We start from the raw sequence: 24,510 nt of genomic DNA on the forward strand, positions 1-24,510 counted from the left end.
TACTGTGTGGCAAAATTACAATATGTCGCATCTGTTCTACTGAAAGCATCTATTCACACAGTGCTATTCACTCATGACTGGAAACCCAATAGTGGGACAATAGAAACTCCACTCATACAGCCTCACTTGAATGGAGCGTATGATATTTTCCAGAAGTGGGAAGAAGATCTGTGTTTCTGCCCCACCTCTCCGGTGTTCGAATACCCTATTGAGATGCATAGTTCACACAGTTCAGTGTTTAGGTTGTGAGATAGCACTCTCAACTCTCAATATCTTTGTCTAGTAGGCTGACCGAGGATCTACTTCAAGTTGAAGTGAAGGTGTAATTTGCCCCGGATCTCCTACAGATCTCCTCTGATTTTAAAAGCAAAAGAGGAAGTAGTGTGATAATAATGAAGTCCTTTTTCTTTCTGGGTAATTCTGAGCTGATTCTCCCAGGGTTCGGCTAACAGATACCTGACCTGTTCCTAGCCCTTGAGGTAATTCATGTTTGAGTTAGGTCTGACATGTCTCTGAACTTGTTGTGTTGATTTATCATGGCACTGTAAAATGGCCAAACCAAGTTCATTAATGGCATGACCACCGCTGTTCAAGTATTATAGACAGGCTACAGTCAAATCATCCACATATTGTAATGTACTCCAAGCCCATTATCCCCTCCTTCTGTCAGATAAGTGTAAGTGCTTTTTATCCATTGACAGTGGCCTCCCATTCATCATGTGATGCAAGACAACAGAGGCCTTGCTTTGAGGTATACAATGGCAGGGGCTCTTAGTTCCCTAATAGCTCACTTTCTTCTACCATGGTGCTCTCTCTATTTAACTTCTCTAAAAGCTCTGTCTGTTTGTACATCTCCCTCACTCACCTTATATCACTGTCAACAGAGAGAGGGAGAGGGAGAAGGGAATGACACAACAGTGTAACAAAGACCGCTCATACTGCGTCGGAGGAGAGCAAAAGTGCAGGGAGGAAACAAGGGGTCAGATTTCAGGTTATCGATCAGACATGAAGAAGCAGTGATGCTCTCACCCAGTGGCGGCGCCAGAGTATTTGTGTTGGGTAAACTATGGTAGGGCTAACCCATACAGTGGTGGGGCTCAAGTCAGTATTTGCAATGTAATTACATACACGCTCCCCTTGACAGTGAAACGCCACGCGTGAGGTTTAGATTATTTCCCTGTCTCAATCCAAATTGAACTGTATGAAACAAAAAGGCACATTTGTCTTGTAGTAAATAAAAAGGGCGACCTGGAGCCAATCCTGCAATTTCCCCACAGGTGAAAGAGTTGACCTGCTGAAAACCCAACCCCTGCAGGGGGGTCTGGGAGGAGATTTTTTTAAATACTAACATAAAATACACATTCTGGTACTCTCTTGAGAAGAAAAATAAATAAATCTATTACTACACGACATATTTAAAAAAATGAATGCCATTTTAGTTTTTTGTTACATTGTTCTGAAAGGTGAACCTGCTGCTCCTCACAGAGAAGAGGGAAGAGGCTGTGAATGACTTTACATTGTGGATAAGGGTGGATAGCCCCCATTGTTCTGTGCGTCAAAATGAAAGACAGCCCACACACCTATCAATCATCAAACCGTGGGGTCTTATTTCATTACGTGTTGATTTCTATCAACACGTAATGTTGTATCGATGTATAGAGATGTACTACAGCAACAAATATTCTCCGTCGGGACTTCCTGCAACAACACCACGCCGTTATCTTGATTCTGATTGGCCAGAAGACATTATCAAAGATGTTCTATTGAGAAGACGATCACTACGTGACAACAGTTTTCAAAAACGTTTCTAGTCTTCGGTATTTCCAGACAAGTGGCTACTGAAATCAATCTTACTAACTGCTGTCTCTGCAATTTACTCGAGTTGGCGGACTTTATTTTGCTTACTTTAACATCATTTGTCATGGTGGGGCTAAGGTGGGGCTAAGCCATTTCTTGGTACATGTATGGCTGTAGCCTACCCCAGCCATACCCTGGCGCCGCCATTGTTCACACCTACACATGGACATGAAGAAGAAATGTCCCTTTGCTTGTAGCAAAACTTGAACTTGTGCTATGTCACTGAAAGTGTATTCATCTCGTGTCATATCCTGTTTATGTTCTTGGGTTAGTTTTATTTTTGGATATGCAATTTGTTTCCAATATCTAATAAAATGTACACCATTTCCTGACTATTTTGAATCTGAAAAACAAAAAGAGGATTTCTTGCCACCTCCATTCCAAATCAAAAATAGTTCATGACTCGTGAAAATGGCTAAATTAAATTAATTGAGCATTTATGAGGCTGGAACCAATACTTTTTTTCCCAAACATCCTCATTTGCTCTACAACGTTTTCAAAAATAATGACGAATCCCCATCACAAGTTTCCACGGCCAAACTAATGTGTTAAATTGCTTATTTACTCTGACCAGCGGCCAACAATCCAACATGTTCAATTTATAATGTTATGAAAACAAGCAAGAAAGGCATGCAACCCTTCAGACTTCATATTCAGTAAATATATTATTTTTCTATGAATGGCTAAAAGACTAACAGTTCATAAAAACTACAAATTAACCACATGAGCAACATATTGAATTATTAAACATGGTTGAGCATATTTTAAGGAGCTATTTGCTGAGGTGCATGAGCAATGTGTTACATGTATTTGTATAATGTATGGTTAGGATTATTGCTATTAATAATCCCACAGCTCTTATAAATATATAATTCTTTAAAATGCCGTTTAGAAAGCAGGATGAGCTGTTAGATAATAAGGTTACACAAAGCAGAGAACTATAGCAATGACATAATGCTAATGTTACAACTAATAACACTGTACTGTAACATTGTAGATTTGTAATGTGCGTTTAGTCGTGTGTAGCTTTGCAGGACTCCTCTCTACGCTGGGCTGCACAGTGTTGGTGGGTTGGTTAAGCAGAGAGGCAAGATGGAGAATCTCATTAAGTCGATGTTTTTCAGCTTTCATTCGGGAGAAACCAGAATGCAGGAAGTTTTGTTCAAGGACACGAGAAGCAGAATTACTGCCAGAAGGTTTGGGATTCAGGTTTGCCACACCTCAACGCACATTGCTGTCTGCATGGATTATCATCTGATCTCCTCTAAAAGCAAAGCATAGCTTGGACGTAATGATTTTATACTGATATTCTGAACAATCTGTGTTGTTGTATTTGCTGTAAAGTGTCTCTACTGTAGGCTATTTTTATTTTATGTACAGCACTTTGGCTCGACCAAAAATCGTTTATAAATGTGCTATATAAATAAAATTGATTTTGCACGCACTGCTGAATGAAATGAGTAGATACATCTGATCAAAAGCATCTATTTTCAGGATTCATTTGTTTTTGTACATCATCTCCATTTTGTTACCTACATTTTAACTTTTGACAGACAGTTACTAACATCGGCTACATGCTCTAAATCTGGGGGGATGAGTGAGTGCAGGTTTAGCGGTGGGATGGTGGTGGTGGCAGGGCGAGTGGGAGGGTGAGACTGATGAAACGACCAGGCAGCGATCAAAGGCGAGAAAATGAAATGGCATTTGACCTTGTTGGACGCTGGCAAGTGACGTGCCACAGAAGTGCAAAGTAGTTGGGAACCTGTGGGAATAGGGAGGTCTGCAGAGCGTCGATGTGGAGCCAGAGGAGGGTCCCGGCAATTTAAGCCTTCCCTCTCATAACTGATTCATCAAGACTGATTTTCAAAAGGTGGAAAGGAAGGCAAAAGTTATTATGATGTTGGAAAAGTCATTTTAAGGTGTGAAAAAAAATGAATCTTACATGCTTCATGGAGAACGTGACTGAATTTAAAATCTTGCTCATGATGAGAAGTAAATAGCTCTTTGCGTCTGATGTCACAACAGAAGCTTCCGGAGTAACCTGTCGTACAGTACATACCCTGGTGCTGAACCTGTGCTAGATATGCAAATGTCATATACATAATTCAGGTGTTTTGCATTTGCATGTGCTTGCTGCTACAATGTTGGCAATTATGGGTGAATCAGTAAACAGAGAGAAACAGAAAATGCTGCAATTGTAAAAAGCTGCAGCCAAACAACGTTTTGCCTAAGACTGAAACCATTATTCAATTATCAAAAGTGTATCCGAGTCATTTTAAAACAACTATAAAAAGAATAATTTATCATTTGATTACATTTCTGTTCTAAACGCAACATTGAAATGTCTTTGAATTGTTCAGCATTGCAACGATTGTCTGCCCTGAAGCACAAATGTATCGCGTTTCATGACGTAGCTCTCAGTTAAGAAGTTCCTGTTATTTCATTTCCATGCCAATGCTTTATACAAATATGTTCAATCATCAGAAATGCACAATATATAAATAAATATAAAATGTTTTGTTCAGCCCAGCCAGCAATGTTTCAGCACTGTCTCCTCTGTACATGTCATACTAGTTACATCACAACAAGGCTAACATGACAAGACTACAAAGATGAAATTCTAAAAGTGTGTGTCCACGAGCATAACATATCCCTGTCAGCACGCTTCAACAAAGGCACTGCTCTTTTCAAGGAGACAACAAAATAAATAAATCATTAATTAGAGCATGAGTGGCAGACGGATCTCACTTCCCAGCTCTGCAGATTGAGGCTGGATGGGCTTTGATATGAATTGCTCTCAAAATCTAATGAGGTTTTTCTAAGAGATATTAATCCACACATGGTTTATATAAGCTTCCCTAAATGTGCCATTTGAAAGCTTCTTTAGCAGAATCACTTCTGAAAGAAAACTTCTACTTCACATTTTCCGTCACATCTCTAAAAAGGGGTGCACTAGTGTTGACAAGGGATTTGCAGCCTCTTTGCCAACCCTAAAGCCATCTGGTATTACCACACAGGGTCACCTTGTCATTGATCCTTGTGTAGCATGTGATTGTCTTTCTAAAAGTGAGATTCAGCTCCCTCTAGTATGGAGTAGGATTAGCAGAGCTAGTGAGATGTGATTATTTTATTTTCACTATCTTTATGACCTCCTCTCACACAAGAGGGAACCGAAGATAGGGAACGGGAGGATACAAGGACAGCTTAGACAAGTCAGTTTGCCTTTAATTGCTCGAACCTCCCAGGAGTGCTATTGCTTAAGTACTTCAAAAAACTATTGTTGTTTTCCTCCACATAATCTTTGATCGTATGAAGGTCAGCATTTTTTCCTCTAAGCTTCTTATGAGAGAATTTGGAGCAGGTGGATTGCTCAGAGAGAGGAGACAATGTCCCCTTGCTGGAGTTGAGAGTGAGAGCCCCTTTTCTCCTTCCACTGCAGTTACTTTCTAACCGCCTCCAAAGCCCGTCTCAGCCATCTTATATACAGTAGTCTTTGTTTTTTTGTTCTGCTTAGTCCTCGTTTCCCAGTCTATATCAATAGCGCCATTATGTGGGGTTGTATCTGGCTAATTAAGGCTTCATCTTTCTGGGCAATCTCTCAGAGGACATCTCCCCTATCTCTGCATTGGAGCCACGGTGGGGTCGGCGAGGGCTGCTCCACTCTCTGTAGATTGTTGAGGGGGAAAAAAGCATTGACATAAGGTTGTTTCAGTGAATTGATACTCAGAAATGGAAAGATATAAATATTGGATGCTTACATTGAGAATAAGAGTACTTATTGATGAGCTGTGGTATAGGTTTTGGAAACAATCGATTGTATAGTAGACTCAGTTTTACAGGATTGTTTTTGTCTGATTCATGCCTTTTTTGCAAAAGCATATTTATTGGCTACAGTCTGTAACTAATCCCTCTATAACTTAAATACTGTGAATTATTGTCACTGCCAGTATGTGTCAGTTATCTAGCCAATTTTATCAGCAGAAAGACATTTTAATTAATAACTGAGCAGACCGCAGCCTATATGGACGATTAATTTACCACCCTTTTCATTTCAACAGGCGCCATTTTGTTTGCATATACAATCAGGTGATTCATTTTGCTTGAAGTAGGGATCCTGAGTCACTGTTTGGCAGCGCAAGAACAGCACTCTTTGAATTTCAAATGCCGTGTTGTTTTGGGTCAGCTGTAATTATAGTTGAGTGTTGAAAGTCAACAGATGTCTGGGTCAACACATTAAAACAAGAGCCATTATACCTGCAGACCTGTCACTATTTATTTGGGAGGTTAAATCTACCTTTTTGACTTGTCACGTTGCAAAAGAGAGCAGAAAAAAAAGACACTTGTTTTGTTGTCGAGCAGAACATCATCTGCCTCAGAGCTTTGGCACTTGAGCACTTCTTGTAATGCTGATAACTGATTTTTTGATAAAGCACTTGTGAGACAGAGTTTTTGTCTGAGCCAACTCCAAAGAAGAGATTAATCCTAAATGAGAAAGCTTAGGTGACTTTGTTCACGCAGTACTTTGTCATAAATCAAGAACTTTGAGGAGGCTTTGACGTGTATTTTTTTAAGATAAGTGTGTGTTGTACATTCTCGCATTTCTAAAAGGTGTGTTTACACTGCCATCCATTTTAAATCCATGAAAGAATGAGATGCATTTAGTGAATGTCGTGCAAAAGCAACTATTTGAAAGAACTTTCTCATTCAAAAAATTAGACAAGGTCGAGGTTAGAAGTTATTTCAATGCTTATTTTTCTTTTCTTTTGAGAGTGGTGCAAACTTGTCAAAGGTGAGATGTGAGATGGTACATCAAGTGGTGGGAGGACGGCCTTTGGAGACACAGATTGCTGCTTTTATCCGTTCAATGTCAAATAACTCAATACTCAAAAAGAAATAGCTGTTGCCATTCAGGAATGCATTAGCAGACGTCCTTGCGAAGAGATATTGAACATTTACTCTCTTAATCATAAAAGGAGTTACAAAGATCACTAACTGGATTGTTGTTTTAGCTAATACTAATATGTGAAAGTTATTAGACTGATAACAATTTGTATCAGCTGCTGTTAATTCTTTGAAATGCATTAAACATTTTTAGGATCCCATTAAAGATGAATACTTTTCTAACATTGACTATTTTAGTTTAGTATTCTGTCCAAGGGACAAATCCCATTAAAACGACTTTAAAAAGGCATAATATATATTGCTGGTAATATTTGTATTTTGGCCTCTATAGTAGTTAGTTTAAAACTCTATGTTGAGTTATCAAATCAAATCAATCTTTATTTGTATAGCCCAATATCACAAAACACGTTTTTATCAGTGGGCTTTACAAATTAAAACAAATAACATTGTAAATGATGGAGTTACAGCAAAATGAAAATACAAGATAGTGTATGTAATACAAATAGAAATACAAAATAAATTAAAATAACAAAAAAACATTCAAATTATTCAAATTAAGTACCATCAAAATCAAATCAAATGAATAAAATGTGAGCTCTAACCGAAGGCTTTGTTAAAAATGTAGGTCTTCAATGCAAGTGAGATCTTTCATTGTTTTTCTCCATCAATAGAAACCCAAAGCATGTCTTAGTTATTTTTACATAGAAAACCGATAATAATAATAATATTATACATTCCATTACATATCACTTGTTAGACGCTTTTATCCAAAGCGACTTACATACTCAATACTGTGGACAATCCCCACAGGAGCACTTTGGGGAGAAGTGTCTTCAGGGACACAACGACATGCTGCCTGCAGTGGGGTTTGAACCTGTGACCCCCTGATCAGAACACCAACGCTCTATCCACTGCACCACGCGCCTTGTTATAAAACAAGCATTGCATTGAGCTCTCCTTTGCAAGTGTATTGCCTGAACCCTATGCTGTGTTCCCGCTACAGTAGCAGTATCCTCCAGTGTCTGATCCCAGTACATTCATGTGGCATTTCCTGCACCTTTCTCTATCAACTAATTACAGCTCATTTCCCTCACTTTGAGCTGCAGGGCGAGCTAAGCAGAGGGGACATGTTCTTCACCACATTGGGAGGGAAGCTCGTAGATGCCAGTCACTATTAAAGTCAATATGGCTCTAAGCCGCTCCGCACTGCCTATCACACTTCCTTTAGCAGCTGATAAGATATATAGCTCAAATCATTCATTATACAATTAAGGCATGTTTCTATGTTGACTTCCTTAATTGAGGAACCAGTGTAGCCTGCGGTGTAGTCAGGTATTAAAGCTACATCCTTCAGACGTATGGATGAAGTGGTTGTTGCATAAGCCAAAATACAAACCCCCTTCCTTTATGTAACCCCTAATACAAACACTCTCTGGGAAGCTGTCGAATCCACTCACTTCATATAAGGATATCATATGTTTGCGAGTCCCTATGTAAACAAAATGTCCCTCAGCCTAGAAAGGTATTTTTTAACATCTGCACCTTTCAAAAATGACTGCTTTGATTTCAAGTACTGGTATTCCTAAATTAAGTTATTTGTTGTATTCAATTGTTATTGCTGTTGAGTTGAAAATTGAGAAAAAAAACAACAAGAAAATATCTTATATAGCTGAGGAAAAAACAGATGATTACATAAGTAAACGTGTTCATGGCAGCTCTTCAAAGCAGCGATGGGGAACCTGAGTATTTCCTAAGCTCCTTTGCTTTTGGCACAATAGCCTGAGAATTCATTACAATAATAATATTGAGGCGTCTGTGTTTCTTCCGAATCAAAAACTTGTTGGTACATTTTGCACTAGACGAACATTTTCTCAAAAGACAAATCTGTAACTTAACTACAATCATCCTAATTGTTATGTGGGCCCTTTGTGCAAACAGTCGCAGCTCTTTTGTCTCAAAGTACACACAAAAGCTCTTTCAAGGAGAAGCATTTTGGGCTATTTTCATTAAAGTTTTACTACAGCCTTAGGGACTATTTTGTGTAGTGAAGATCTAAAGCAGAGCTCAACTATAATGAACAATTATTTAAAGATGACATCTACAAAGCTATCTGCTACAAAGTTGATGTAAGTAACTGAACATTGTTGTTTAAAAACAGCTTAGTTTGTTTGACCAACATTTCAAATGTTACAGCAGTCAGTGAAACAAAGTTTGTGATCTGAACGTTTTTTAAATGACATGACTCGAACTGCTGAATGAAAAAAAAATACACTTTTTGTTTCATTGCTTGATACAGACTTTCTTGAAGCACCCCGTGGGACCTTGTTAGCGCTGGCCTCTCAATCTTCCAAACTAAACAAACTAGAACAAGCCAGGTTCGGCCCACACAGTAAATCAGTGACCCATGATCCACAGTCTGAAATATAAAGCCCTGTGTCCTTCCCTGGTTATTATTTTCTCCTTCATGTATTGCCATGGCGGGCGGCGGTGCTCTGATTGTTGTCAGCGTAGCAGCAAGTGGTGCACCGGAGCACCGCAGGTTGGCATCTCCTGCGGTGTTTGGAGAATAATCCGTGTGTAACCGTGTGCCCCCGTGTCATAATCGCCTCAAGCCTTGAAGGCTCTGTCAGCAAGTTGTCCTTCTCCAAAAAGATCAGGGGACAAAGCATTATGGGAAAAAGCAATACGTAGACAAACGGAGATTTTTACAACAGCTGCTCCTAACACAGCAGTATGTGTGTTAGAAGCAGCCATCCCGCCTGTGAAAGCATTTTCTCTCAGCCTTTGAGGAACAAAGGGAACCGCCATTCCAGCAGCTCTCTCTGAATTGTACTACAGCCCATGGAAGAAATACAACCGATTTGTACCCATTAGTGTTTATTCGTAGCGTGTTTAGAGCAGTGGCGAGCCGTGACTTTTATACCTAGGCCCTCTGACCCCCCTTTCCTCGGGAAAAAAAGAAGAGATATTACGTCACAGTGTATAGGCTACTAGGCCCGGGGTGCAAAACGCATCAATGACAGAGACCCTCTACCACACAAAACAACATCATTTACAGAGACGTGCACACATAGACTCTAGGTAGTGCTTGAGCACCTGCCCGTTTTGCCCTCTTGACAGCAATGTGCCCTTTTGAAAGTTCGTTTTTTACAGTTTTTTTTAATTAATTTTGTACAGTGTACTGTATGTGGCTCATGGTAACATCGATCAATTCTGGATTAAAAGCTTCTAATATATACAACAATGCCCCAAATGCGCGTTGTAATTTTGTCAGACATCCCCACACGTGCCCCGCGGCACTCCCATACGTGCTCTGGCTGCAACCCCTCCCTTCCCTGCTCTCAAAGTGAACGCGCAGCGCGCAGAGCTGACAGTCAGTCAGTCAGACAGGCCACGGCGGGTGTGTGGTGCAGCAGCACGCAGCAACACGATTAAAAGTGCCCTAGTGACGACCAAGTAACCACCAGGTAACAAATACAATGAGTGTATTGTTTAATCCCCTAAATCAGATGCCAAACTAAACTATACAGGGTTCGTACGGTCATTGAAAACCTGGAAAAGTCATGGAAATTCAAAATGCAAATTCCAGGCCCTGGAAAAGTTATGGAAAACAATATTTTTCCCAAAGTTTTGGAAAAGTCATGGAAATGTAACTAAAGTTGCGTCAAATATAATTTACATTTTATCTAATCGCCGAAATAATCTGCGGTCGCGAGCTGTTATGTGCCATCATGACGCGCATGGTGTTAGTTTTTAATATATGAAGCGCGAGCTGTGTGCTCGAGTCTTCTTGCCTGTCGGGCCGGCTGAACTCTGCTGCTCCGGGATGAGGGTCAGCTACATTATCTATGGTGTGTTCGTTAACTGTGCGGAGTCACTGTGGCACAGACTGAGCCGCTGGTGAACAGCTGTTAGAACGGGCCGTTCAGGTGTTCAGAGCAGAGCGGCAGAGCGTGATGTGAACTGAAAAGTGTTTCTGTCGCAATATCATTGTCACTATCTGCTAACGTTAGCTTTAGCCTTCGTTTTCTAATAGTTATTTTCATAGGCTATAAACAGAGGTGGTATAAGTATAGAGATTGTAGGCTACTAAAGTAAAAGTAGAAGTATACTCAGATCTTGTAGCCTACTTTAGTAGAAGTACTCAGATATTGTACTTAATAAAAGTAGAAGTACTCAGATCTTGTACTTGAGTACAAGTAGAAGTACCAGAGTGTAGGAATACTCTGTTACAGTAAAAGTCCTGCATTCAAAATGTTCCTCAAGTGAAAGTAGAAAAGTATTATAAAAATACTAAGAGGCATGAAAATACAGTGCTGCCAAAATTATAAACTGACTGCTACACAATTAAAATAAATGCTTTTATATATTTCTATTAGATGTAACTCTTTGGCGTTTCTGTTATTATTACCTGCTGCTTTAGTTGTTCTGACTGCTAAAATCCTCTGTTATTCCTAATTTTAAAGCCGATATTCCGTGGGGTCGGGGGGCTCGGATCCTTGTCACCTTTTTCATACCTGATGAGTTTGCATCCCTGACTAGTTGCTTTAGCGTGTAGAAGCTAGTAAGCCTACTATTTGATTTGTTTTAGATAGGCATCTGCATCAGACAGCATATGGTTATTGAAATAAATATATATGCAATTACGACATACAAGATGTGCCTTTAATAAATCTCACACTACTAAGGCAGCCGGCGGTTCCACCAGGGGCGTCAATCCCGGGGGGGGGGGGGGGGGGGGGGATTTCGTCCCCCCCTTAGCTTCAGATTGGACCCCCCTAAGTCATTTAGAATAATACAATTAAATGTTAAAATAATTAATTTTTTGATAATAAATCAGTAAAATCAGGCAAAAATAAGAATTAAATAACATAACCCTAACCTAACCCTAACCCTAAAACCGAAATAAAGTAACCAAAAACCGAAAAGACACTAACAAAATCCGCCATTATCCGGCAAATTTTTGCGCACAATTTCGGAGCGCACAATTTCGGCGCGACCGCCACGACGACTCAGAAGGTGCCCTTTTTTTTCTCTTGAGCACCTGCCCCTATACATGTCTGTGCACGCCACTGATCATTTATATAAACACCTATCATGACAGGGCACCCACAGCCAAGTAACAATTACAAATGAATTAAGTCGGCACGGCGGCCCACATTGAAAATGACTTTGACCTTTGATGATCAAATCTTTGATGATCAAATCACTTAAACACAAAGTCCATCCTCCTGTCCTTTTGGATGAAGCACTTGATGGCGGATCATGCAGCTGATCCTTTACCACTCCAGTTTATCATTGTAACTCAATCTTGAAAATGACTCGGTTAATAATTTCGCAACGATGTCATCACTATCACTGAAGTGAGCCATCATGAACGAACTTATGCTAATTAAAAATCTATCGTTTAGATTTATGATTCGAAAATAATAAAAGTAGGGTAGACATGTGGATATTATCCGGCTGAACAAAACGTGCATTTATCTAACAGGTTCGTTTTCCACAGACCTTATTTCAAGCTATTTTCCAAAATCCTATGGAGAAATCACATTGGTTTCTGTCGAGGGAATCCGAGCGCAGCTTACTTCCGGGTTTTAGGACGCGTCACTGTACCACTTGCATAGACCTCACAGCGGGCGGAACTTGTCATAAAGTCCGCAAAAATAGTGCCCGCCCATTTAGAGGGAAGATATGATTGGTCAATTGTACTGTCATTTGACATTACTCTCATTGAGTTACTATGGCTGCTTCTCAGGTCGATTAAATGAAATCCTTGCTTCCCTCACTTGCGTCGTTTCCCTGCGTTTAGTCCATCCCACCAGGGAAGCATGGAGGGACGCAAGGAAACCACGAGAAGCAGGGAAATGAGTTTTAAGAGCAATGGGACGTCCTTTCCTCCGGAGCCTCACGTGAAGCGACGTCCGTTTGTGATGACGCTGCACAGCTGATCGTCTGACAGCAGCTCATGTCCCCGTTATTTCCACACACCCCCGCCTCTGTTAGTACATATTTACTGACACTAACATTTGTATCATCTGTTGTAGACCCCAATAAATAAAATAAAATAAGAACTAATTCTCAAAAAAGATAAACGCCATTCTTAAAATGTATAAACGAACAATAGTTTGATTAATATTGATTAGAGTGCACAAAAGAAATAAAATAATTGAGAGAAGAAAAAGAGATATGTTATCTATCAAAAACCAGTTAGATTAACATTCATTGGATTGCACACTTTGTTTGTTTGTTTGGATATGTAGCACATTAACATTTGAATAGCACTTAATGACTGACTGAATGGAAATGACAATAAATGAAAATGTAAAACGAAAAAAGCGATCATGAAAATGTTTCCAAAAAATGAATTAAATGATTTTTGACCATTTTGTTGTTCAGATATATCACATATTTGTAACTAAATGATACATGAATTGAAACAAAACACGGTATAAACTGAGGAGTGAGTCCCGTGAGGTTCATGTATTTTCTTCACTCTGCTCTCATGTCAAGAAGCATCAGATCAGTGCATGCACTGCCTCGTCCAATCAGTGAGCGATACACAGTAAGGGGGCGGGGTGAGTATCTGAGGATTTCATCGGAGGATGGTCTGGTGGTTCCTCGGTTATCGCTCCTCGGTCCTCGGTCCTCCGGCAGAAATAAAAGCCGTGGGACGGTACTCAAGATGGCGCAGGCAAATCAACTTCCGGTGAGACCGAGGACCGAGGAGCGAGGAAATGAAAATAGTCGACCTGAGAAGCAGCCAATAGCTGGCCCTCTGTCAATGTAGAGAGGGACCAACAAGCTCTCCCGTCTTCACATAACTCGCAGAGACGGCATTTAACCCTTCACATTCCAACATTTATCTGGATAAATAAAGGTTTAAAAAATATATTTAAAAAAACAGAAACTGAACAGGCAGATTCGAAGGATTTATTTCTTTGGAAATGTTATTTTAAATACAATTAAATCAAGTTATTTTGGTAAAACTAATGAAAAATGTAACAACAAAAAAGACATGAAAAATAATATTTTTTAAAAAATGTTTTTTTTTAATGTTTTCAAATATTATTTTTTAGAATATCTTAGGCCCTCACAGAGGGCCTAGAGGGCCCTGACGGCTCGCCACTGGTTTAGAGTAATGGCAACTGGAGTCTTGTTTGCCATGTATAGTTTGTTCTTGAATTCTGGTAGATATCCTCTAACGCAGGCCTATTCAAATGGCGGCCCGCGGGCCAGATGCGGCCCAGAACCAACTCCCGAGTGGCCCAGCCTCCCGTGGCCAAATTCCTACACTAGTACATACCATGAACGCAACACTCCGCGTTGCATAGAAACCACCAAACCACAACGCAGCACGTTTTTTGAAAGTGCATCTAGTGGTGCTAGTAACGGTGGTCCTATGATAGCAACTCTAAAACACGTCTCTCTCTACTCTGAAGCGTAAACAGAGACAAAACGGTCATTGATCTCGTGGAGCAGATGCGCGAGTCATTGCCCAAGTCAAGCTGGACCTTTTCGCGACCGACTTGAGTACGGGTGATACGGCTGATGATAGCGCTATATGAAACGTTAGAGTATAACGTTTCATATAGCGCTATCATCAGGCTATGTTATCAATAATGTCTAATACTTTGGTTTACGACCTACTAGGCTTATTAGCGTATTTTAGCAGGCTAAACTAACACGGGAATATGGTAGGCTTCTAAACATCAACATTTAGCATGGCTGTTTGTTAGCATTCTGATGATAGCATGTTTTAGCTCAAATCATTGCTGTGAGGCTCACAGATCTGCTAGCTTCCATATTATCTGCCTTGTTCATTTTAAATCAACAACACTTCAAGCAGCACTTGGACGAAAGTGATAGAAGAGGGAAATACAATGATGTTGAATGCTTTAGAATCAGCAACTTGTTTAACATAAACATGCTCTATCTTATCATATTTTTCAACAGATAAAGCATTAGTATTTGATGAATACTTCTTGGCTGAGGAAGATCCAACTTCACTTTAGATGTTTATGCAACTTGACAGGCTTAAAAAAAAAATGCAAATGCACAGTAAAGGTTCAGCTCAATATGAATCAAATCAAATATTGTTGCACTTTGAAAGGCACTTTAAATAAATGTTATCAAGGTTATGAATGGGTCACTTTTAAAATGGTAAGAGATAAATCAATATCAATTATTATTTTGATATAGTTTACATGCTTTCATCCCTTTGTCGCTGATACAAATATTGTTATACCGAAAATGTGAATCAGTATTTCTTAGGGACAGCTGAGTTTGGGTGTATGTAAAACAGCATTTCATTATTCTTTTAACAATATAATTATAAGATAAAAATATATATTGTTGCTATAAACATAGTGAACAATATTCTCCTCTTTGATTTATTCAGAGATGTCGTTTTATTTTATTTTTAAAGGTCATGTAGTGAGATTGTGATACAATATGTAAACGTGTTATTTGTCAAAACACAAACATTCTAATTTTCAGAACTTGCATGTCTATCAAATGTGGCTTTGATTTGACCCTTCCTCCAAAAACATCTATTGGAAGGTTTTTTCCCTTTTTTGTTTTCTTCGATGTTGTGAAAGGAGTGTGTGTGTGTGTGTGTGTGTGTGTGTGTGTGTGTGTGTGTGTGTGTGTGTGTGTGTGTGTGTGTGTGTGTGTGTGTGTGTGTGTGTGTGTGTGTGTGTGTGTGTGTGTGTGTGTGTGTGTGTGTGTGTGTGTGTGTGTGTGTCAGAATCAGAATACCTTTATTAGTCCCACAGAGTGTGTGTGTGTGTGTGTGTGTGTGTGTGTGTGTGTGTGTGTGTGTGTGTGTGTGTGTGTGTGTGTGTGTGTGTCAGAATCAGAATACCTTTATTAGTCCCACAGAGTGTGTGTGTGTGTGTGTGTGTGTGTGTGTGTGTGTGTGTGTGTGTGTGTGTGTGTGTGTGTGTGTGTGTGTGTGTGTGTGTGTGTGTCCTAATTAGGGAGTGCAGAGTCTTGTCAAAAATCAGCATCTACTTTATAAAAGCCCGACATTCTGGGGGATGTTCCTCTTTGAAAACACATCTCCTGAAGAACCAAAAATGTACGATGGACCTCTGAACTGAGCTGGGGAGGCGTGGCTTATGAGTTTAATCATGATATAACAGCACATACGGACATACACTCCGTCTCTCACACATAACACCGAACCACATCTCTAAAAAATAGCCCCAATAAGGAGCATGCGTCAACTTGGGTGCAATGAAAATGACTGAGTTTTAACAACCACAATAATACTGAACTCTGCACATATTGTCACCCGTTATTGCCATAATCAGTAGCAAATTGTTTTATTTTTTGAATCTCTGGAAGTAATGATATCCTCTGGAGAGGAAATCCCACTGAATTGAAGATGTATGTCCAGTGCTTTAATCATTATGAAAATACATCAAAACATTTGAACCTGTGACCACAACAATAAGACATGTAGTTGATCACTTACCCTAACACCCATACCACTCAATAAGTTCTAAGCAAAGGGTCAAGATCACATATGGCTTTAGGCATGCTATGTGTTAAGGCTAACAAAATGTAATCGTAGTATCACCATTTGCTTTATGTATTCCAATCTTTAGTCAAACAATATATATATAATGTAGTACAGCTGAGATAAGGAAAAGTAGAATTGTCGCAAACAGTTTATCCACCCTTTGAGTCAAGAAAGACTAAGTTGAAACTCTCTCACTTATGGGCACTTGCAAATAGGCTGCTTACCCAGTTACTTTACATATCTGTGATGGATTTAGACAGAGCACCTGCACAGAAACATTGAGGTGAACTTCAGGTTCAGATGTCCACAGGTTTCATGGCCGAGTTTCATCGGGACAACAGCTGGCCGCTGTAAGAGTTCTGCACCTTGTTGCTCCGACCAGCTTCTTCGCCCGGATTAGGGCTTTGCTGTCCATCTGTCGGGCGTCGACTTACATTTAAGCCCTGCCATTTCACAGGCCTAGCAGCAGCCAACACGCCTACCAGGCAGCTAAGCTTCTCAATGACACAAGGGTAACCTTTCTAGAGAAATTCAGCTAGGCGACATTATAGCAGTGTTAAAGTGATCTTTCTTGGGGAGCTAAAGGTCACACTCTCCTGGTTAAGATGGATTTAAGTGGCCGTCACTATACATGTTCTGTGTTATAACTGCTGTTTACTGCAAATAATTGAACCAATAACCATGTTATGTAGCAGTGACATTTATAATCTCACAAGCTGATTTTTAATTGTTTCACTGATTAATTATCCAATGAAAAAAACTATAGTATATACATCTTAAAATCTAGTAAATGTGGTTTTGAGTTAGGGTTTGCTTTACTATCACAGCCATTCAAATAGTACAGTAGATACAATTCTACAGCTTGGTCCGTCCTTTCAGGATAAAACTGCCAGCTGACTTAGCAGTTTGCAGAGGAATAGGAATTAAAGGCTTTTAACACTATGTGTAACAGATAACGTCAGCATCATCTTAAGGATATCAAAAGCTTACAGGTATTTACCTAGGCTCAGGAGTGATGCTGTGTGACAGGTAAACTAAAGCTTTTAGCAACACTTTACTTGTAACAATACCCTCCCTACTTGTTGTTTGATTGTGCTTATTGTGGAAAACAGCCTCTTTCAGATGCATGGCACTATATCTATGAGTGATTTCACATTAAATGCTAGAAAAATTAAAACAACTCACTGCAAGTGGGTGCACACAACCTGTTCAATCAACAAGGTGGAAATACAATGAGTGAAAAATATCGTTATCTTAATTAAAAATATCGTTGTTTGAGTGGCTTGGGTATATAAAGAAACAATATCTTAAGCACCGTATTAAGATTGTCCGTATTAATATGATAGATCTACTGATGGCTACTCGTACGCCACTATGTTATAATAGGAACATAGGGAACCGTTCATTTCCTGATATGATTCAACATCTTTAGGGTCCCTGTGGATTCTATCATAAAGGCATTCATTGATATTGTTATTACTGGTCTTGCACCATAGGGTCCTTATTTATTCATCAATGATGTCTTACTTCTACTCGGCCACATGCTTTTCTTTGAGAAGCACTCCCCCTCTCACTTCACGTCAATTAATGTAATTCTCTGCCTGCAAGGGAATGATAACACCAGATCATTAACAACACAGAGCGGCAAATGTTTACCGGTGGATGCCATTCTTCATCCTAATGTGTCCCTGTCTGTACTTATTTGCTGCTGAAGCCATGTGCAATAAAGTTGCCGTCATGAAAAAAAAAGAAAAAGGAATGACTGTAAAAACTCAACATCTCTCTCTAATGGTTCTTGGAAAAATAATATGATGGATCATAATGGAGTAATCAAGTTCAGTGTTATTTTGTGTTGTGTTATTGTGTGGGTAATTTCAAACTGTGTAGAGGAGTAAGAAGACTCATTACAAGGTCTCACTTGGATCTATAACCTGCTCAAGTTGAAGTCATGGAGCTTTACCAACAGGGGATTATGATTTGACCATTTTCTTTATTGAGTTTCAGTATCAGTGGTAATAGAGTTGGACATAATAGTATCTTATCGACTGATATTCAATATGTGATAGCCACATGATACAGGGAGACTGATGGAATTGAGCTTGCAATAAGGACACTCCTTCTTAGGTGTCTTAGCATGCCATACACGGCCCCGCTCCACTCCATCTAACGGCACTCAGCGCTGACTTGATCAATGGGGGTTAAGGAATAAGAATGATTCAGGATGGCTCGAGGCAGGAAGGAGCACAGCAGGCTCTGGTGAGGGGTGAACAATCATCTCTGCCTGTTTTGAAATCTCCCGGTTTCACTTGATTAAAGATGCTTTCATCAAATTCCCTATCTGGACTTTGACCTCTGAAGTAATAAAGTACAATTGTGTGAAATAAATCTAACCCATAAACCCTTTTTTATGAGTCTGATGTCCAGTTGCACGTTGGTTTAGTTGGAAAAAGTTATTAGATGTGACCACAATGGTAGTAACATGTCACCCCATGATTAACTGTTGACCGTAATGTAACTGTAATATCAGGTTTTTTGCCCCCTTTGCTCTACACAGTCATACTCCGTCAAATATAACATGGTCCTTGAAATCTGTTCAAGCAAAAACATGTGCACTATCCATCACAAACCTTATGTGGATCAGCAAAAACGCACCATGTGATCATGTGGCAATTTACAGAGAGAGATGAAACTGCATAATACTGACGAAAGTCTTTGTATGGTGACAACAGCCTTCACACACAGACAGGAGTCCCCCAGAGACATGTCCTGATGAGTGTGAACTAGATATGAAGGGGTTTATTTTCTCACACTTCACTGTGAGTTAATTACAGTTCCATAACATGTACTTGAATGATGAAAATTAAATATTTTAATTGATGATTAAACATTTAGTTCAAACATCCATCTACGATCATAGCATTAGTGACACTATCATTAATTCACCCTTTAATGTTGAGGATGCCATTTTAGTTTTTTGCATATAACTGGAAATTATGAAATGATAACATCAATTGTTAATAACGTTGTAAGTGGAATATGTGAAAGCATGCTTAAAGATAGAATTGGAGTTAAATGTTTTAGTTTTTTTCTTCTTAAACTCCGTATTTATCTCTCTGTATCCAATTCCCTGGTGGTGTAAGGTCTATATTTTATCGTAAAGGATTGCATGAGCCAAGTGTCAGCCACAGCACATACATCACACTTGCCACCATCCATCTTTGATTGCATCCTCCTGTTACTGCTGCTCCACCCCCCTACTGCTTCTTTTTAAAACTCAAACAGTGAACGCAAGCTAGACGTAGGATGAAAAGCGTAGGGGATTGAAAAATAAAAAGACGTTATGGACCCAGATCAAACCACAGATGTGCTCAACGTATGCGCATGTGACACAGCATGAAACATGAAGCTCTGCCCCTTCACTTCATATCAGGGTGATACAATTGACTGATTGATCATCTGTAAGGTGTGGACTGGAAATGGTGTTCAGAATACAGGAGACAAAATTAGAGCGGATGAGATGTATGTAGATTACTAGGATGTATTGGGCATTTGATTTTCTTGGTAGAATCAATACTTCCTAAGATATCACAAATAGGTGTCACAGAAAGCAGTGCATTCACAGCAGCTGCTTGCATTTGAAATTTTGAAGCTCTGTGTAGAAAAGTGAACGATGCAAAATTCAAAACCGTCAGCACTCTCAATTATGCAAGCACATACCTTATTCCTCGTAACCTCCCACCTCTATTCATCTAGAGTCTGTGGCATGAATATTGCAGCGGGATTCATACTCTCTGTTCTGTTAGGAACTGTGTCACACCAGAATGGCATTTTTCAGCATTTGTATGTTGAACTAACCGTCCAGCGGAAAATGCAAACAATGGTGAAGGAAAGTGTTTTAGTACAAGTTCGCACTGCATATTTAAATTTCACTCTATAGCTCAAACCATGGCATACAATCTCATTGTACATGTTCCTATATTCCTCTTTGAGCTGATGTACTTAATGTTCCAGATCTGCACTGAAATGCTAGGTAGTTTATTATTGGTGTCAAAGCTGGTACATTTTATTTTCAAACTAAATGGTTTTCCTCTTCTTTGTGTCTCCCCAGGTAACCGATAAGATGGCGGCCAGGGAAGCGACTGGGCACAGCTACCTGGTGGCTTTCTGGCAGCCCATTCTGATACTGATGCTTGGCGCCGTGCTGTCTGGCTCCACTACAGGCTGTCCATCCCGCTGTGAGTGCAATGTTCAAGAGCGCTCTGTGATGTGCCACCGCAAAAAGCTCATGACAGTTCCCGAGGGCATTCCAGCAGAAACAAAACTGCTGGACCTGAGCAAGAACCGCATCAGAACCATCAACCCAGACGAGTTTGCCATGTTTCCCAACCTCGAAAACCTGGAGCTCAGTGAAAACACGATCTCCACCATTGAACCTGGAGCATTCAATAACCTTTACGGTCTGCGGACATTAGGGCTGCGTAGCAACAAGCTCAAGCTGATACAGCTTGGGGTCTTCACAGGCCTGAGCAATCTCACACAGCTGGACATAAGTGAGAACAAGATTGTCATCCTGTTGGACTACATGTTCCAGGATTTGTACAACCTGCGGTCCTTAGAGGTTGGTGATAATGACCTTGTTTTCATCTCCCACCGAGCTTTTCACGGGCTTAGTAGCCTTGAGCATCTGAGTCTTGAGAAGTGCAACCTGTCCTCCGTACCAACAGATGCTTTTACACACCTTCACAATTTGATCACGCTCAGGCTGCGTCTCCTCAATATCAATGTGATACGGGATTATTCCTTCAAACGGCTCTACCGGCTGAAAGTGTTGGAAATAGCCAATTGGCCTTATCTGGATACGATGACTCCAAATTGCTTGTATGGATTAAATCTCACCTCCCTGACCATTGCAAATGCCAACCTGACAACAATTCCTTATGTTGCCCTGCGGCACTTGGTCTATTTGCGCTTTCTTAATCTCTCCTATAACCCTATCCATACCATTGAGGGGAATAAGCTTCATGACCTTCTGCGTTTGCAGGAATTTCACCTGGTTGGAGGCAGACTGGCAATGATTGAGCCCTACTCTTTCCGTGGTCTAAACTACCTGAAGATCCTAAATGTTTCTGGAAACACTCTAACTACTTTAGAGGAGTCTGCTTTCCATTCAGTCGGCAACCTCGAAACCCTTGCCTTGTATGATAACCCCCTGGCCTGTGACTGCAGACTGTTATGGGTTTTCCGACGACGCTGGAGACTGAACTTCAACAGGCAGCAGCCTACCTGTGCCTCCCCTGAGTTTGTCCAAGGCAAAGAATTCAAAGACTTTCCAGATGTCCTGCAGCCAAACTACTTCACGTGTCGCAAGTCTAGGATTAGGGATCGCAAAGCTCAGCAGAAATATGTTGACGAGGGAGCCATTGTTCATTTCGCTTGCCAAGCAGAGGGAGATCCTTCTCCAGTGATAATGTGGCTATCTCCGCAAAAGAAGTTCATCACCTCCAAGACAATTGGAAGGCTTTCCGTGTTGCCAGATGGTTCCCTGGAGGTTCGATATGCCCAGACCCAAGACAATGGTACATATGCGTGTATAGCTAGCAACGCCGGCGGAAATGACACCTCCCCTGCTCACCTTCACATCCATAGCTACTCGCCTGACTGGCCACAAAGGTCCAACAAGACTTTAGCCTTCATCTCCAACCAGCCCGCTGAAACTGGTAATGGTACACGAGCCAATGCGCCTTTCCCCTTTGATATTAAGACGTTGATCATTGCCACTACAATGGGCTTCATCTCTTTTCTCGGTGTCGTCTTGTTTTGCCTGGTGCTGCTCTTCCTATGGAGTAGAGGTAAAGGCGCCACGAAGCACAACATCGAGATCGAGTATGTGCCACGGAAATCGGACGCTGGCATGAGCAGCAGCACAGCGGATGCTCCTCGCAAGTTTAACATGAAAATGATATAACCCAGACGAGGAATTTATTCATTTTGAACAAAAAAAATGACAAATGGAAAAGAAGACATTTTCTTTCCTCCCTTACCAACCTGTGGATCCTGGTCTGTGAACATAGAGTCAAATGTTTTTTTCTGATTGAAGTGCTAAAGAAGAGAGCACTTCCTGACTTGTGAAGGCATCAACTGAAAGTCAACTTTGTCATATCAGTTCATATTCCTGTGGATTTATACTGGGAACAATATATCTGAAAACAAAACACTTCAAACAGCCAGTATGGGAGGGGCAGATCGAACATCGCTGTTTTGTGTCTGTATTTTTTTATTTTATGTTATTTTTTTCTTACATTTGTTTCCAAGGTTGGATGTCAAGTTATGAATGAGATTTGTATAGGTTGATGAGCACATGTATACAACGTACAATTTCAATGAATCACCATTATACTATGTTCTACATATGGTCCGTTTTCTTTCCTACAGTGATGTTCTGTAAACCATCAAATGTATATGTTGGTCACAATCGCTAATGAAAAAAAAAGAGTATGTCCCACCAGTGAGCAGAGATATATAACAAAGTATAGCAAAATGACATGATAGGAAATACAGAACGAGGCACAATAGAACATCTTATTTGCAGCTAATTCATAGCGAACTTATTGTCTGAGAAAGAACAATGAAGGGTACTGTAAACCAGTTGGTCATTAGGTGACCTGAAAAACAGAATGATACACATAAGTGCTCTGAAATGACATAATGCAGATGTATAGTGCCACTTAAAATATTAATTGCAATGCTCAGTTATGTACTGTACAAATCAAACAAAAGGGTATGTAAGAATCAATTTAATGTGACTAACAGGATTTTTATCATTGGGAAAATGCTCTAATAAAGCCTTTTGAGCCATGTATCTGATATCAGTGTCAATGTCAGTCACCCCTATTATGCACACAGTGCACAAACATGGATGGAGAGCAGGATACATAATGAAATGTGAGATGTTGCTGATATGATGGAGCTCTGTACCAACAATGGATGAAGCTGAATAGTTAATTTTAGGACGTTGATACTGTAAGCGCTTAATAATGGTTTTTATCTGTGCTCGACATGATTGTGAGGAAGAAAAAGTTTGGTGCTCAAATGTTTTAATAGATGTGCTCTTCAAGCTGTAGAATACTTCTTTCATAGTTTTGTTTTTTTTCTTGATCGTTTTACAAAATCAATTGTTTATGTCGATGATCCCCCCCCAGCAAAGCCATGGACATATTACTCTCCAGGATCATTTAAAGGTTTGCTATTCCCCAGAAATGTGCAATGTTTGTCAGTGGAAAAAGAACTGTGCATATAATGCTCCCAGTTGGACCTGCATATACACATCTGACGTTACAGCCTTTTCCTTTTCGAGCACACATTGTGGACAGCTTGGCTTTGCAACATGTGTGAGGATAAAGGCTAAGTTATTTATGATGGATGACATTACAGACAACGACAGAGTAATGGGCTGGAAGTATGGACAGAATATGCAGATGGTTTGAGTGACACAGATGGTTTTACCCATGGAGCAATCTGAAGCAGCTTTGGTGTAATCCATTTTGCATAAAGAAAAAAAAAATACCACTGGATATGGCTCATCGTTCTCCCTCTTGCTGAATGCTCTCTTTGTTCAAAGCGTGGCTACTGTACCCAGCCTTTTTTTGGTCCCGAGTGAACCCGGGAATCCGTTGTTTGTTTCTGTTCTACCATTTTTTTTGTTTTGACCCTGGACTATGTTGAACATGTTGTCCAAGCCAACTTTTTACTAAAAAAAAAAGTTACAAAAATAAATCTATGGAAAATACATTCAAATTGTTCTGTGCAATAAAGGTAATATGCAGATTTTTTTTTTTTAATTAACAAAATTTCATTGATGTTGAATTGTTGAGAATATGGTATGTTGTATTAAACAATCTATGGACTTTTTTAAACACATGATGGTCCTATCTTGATTTAAAAAAAGGAGTTGTTGGTAAGGACTGTCTTATTGCCAAAAACTACAGCCGTGTGTGTGTCTGTGTGTAGGGTTGAATAACATTGGTTCATACCAATGTCCCATAAATTACATTGTGTACATACGAGTCCTAATACATTTTATTTTTCCTCTATACAGATTTATGAAAGTGAAATATAGTGTAATACCCCTTTAATGTGTTTTTACACATGTCAAATCTGAAGTCTAGCTGCACATTTGGCTGTATTTTTTTGTATCTATCAGTGACCAAATAAACAATTTAATGTTT

At 39.9% G+C, this 24,510-nt stretch overlaps 1 protein-coding gene across 2 annotated transcripts in view; it reads left to right on the forward strand.

Annotated features, from left to right (window-relative positions):
• The window catches only part of lingo1a (leucine rich repeat and Ig domain containing 1a), a 147,131-nt gene extending 123,989 nt beyond the window's left edge, over window positions 1-23,142 (forward strand). For both annotated transcript variants that reach the window (XM_034236111.1, XM_034236110.1), the window contains one exon: window positions 20,394-23,142. In XM_034236111.1, coding sequence (XP_034092002.1) covers window positions 20,406-22,250 — 1,845 coding nt within the window. In that variant the 5' untranslated portion in view covers window positions 20,394-20,405 and the 3' untranslated portion in view covers window positions 22,251-23,142. The remainder of the gene's footprint in view (window positions 1-20,393) is intronic.
• The last annotated feature ends 1,368 nt before the right edge of the window (window positions 23,143-24,510 follow it).

Source organism: Gymnodraco acuticeps, unplaced genomic scaffold (assembly GCF_902827175.1).
Source record: "Gymnodraco acuticeps unplaced genomic scaffold, fGymAcu1.1, whole genome shotgun sequence".
Lineage (NCBI taxonomy): Eukaryota > Metazoa > Chordata > Actinopteri > Perciformes > Bathydraconidae > Gymnodraco > Gymnodraco acuticeps.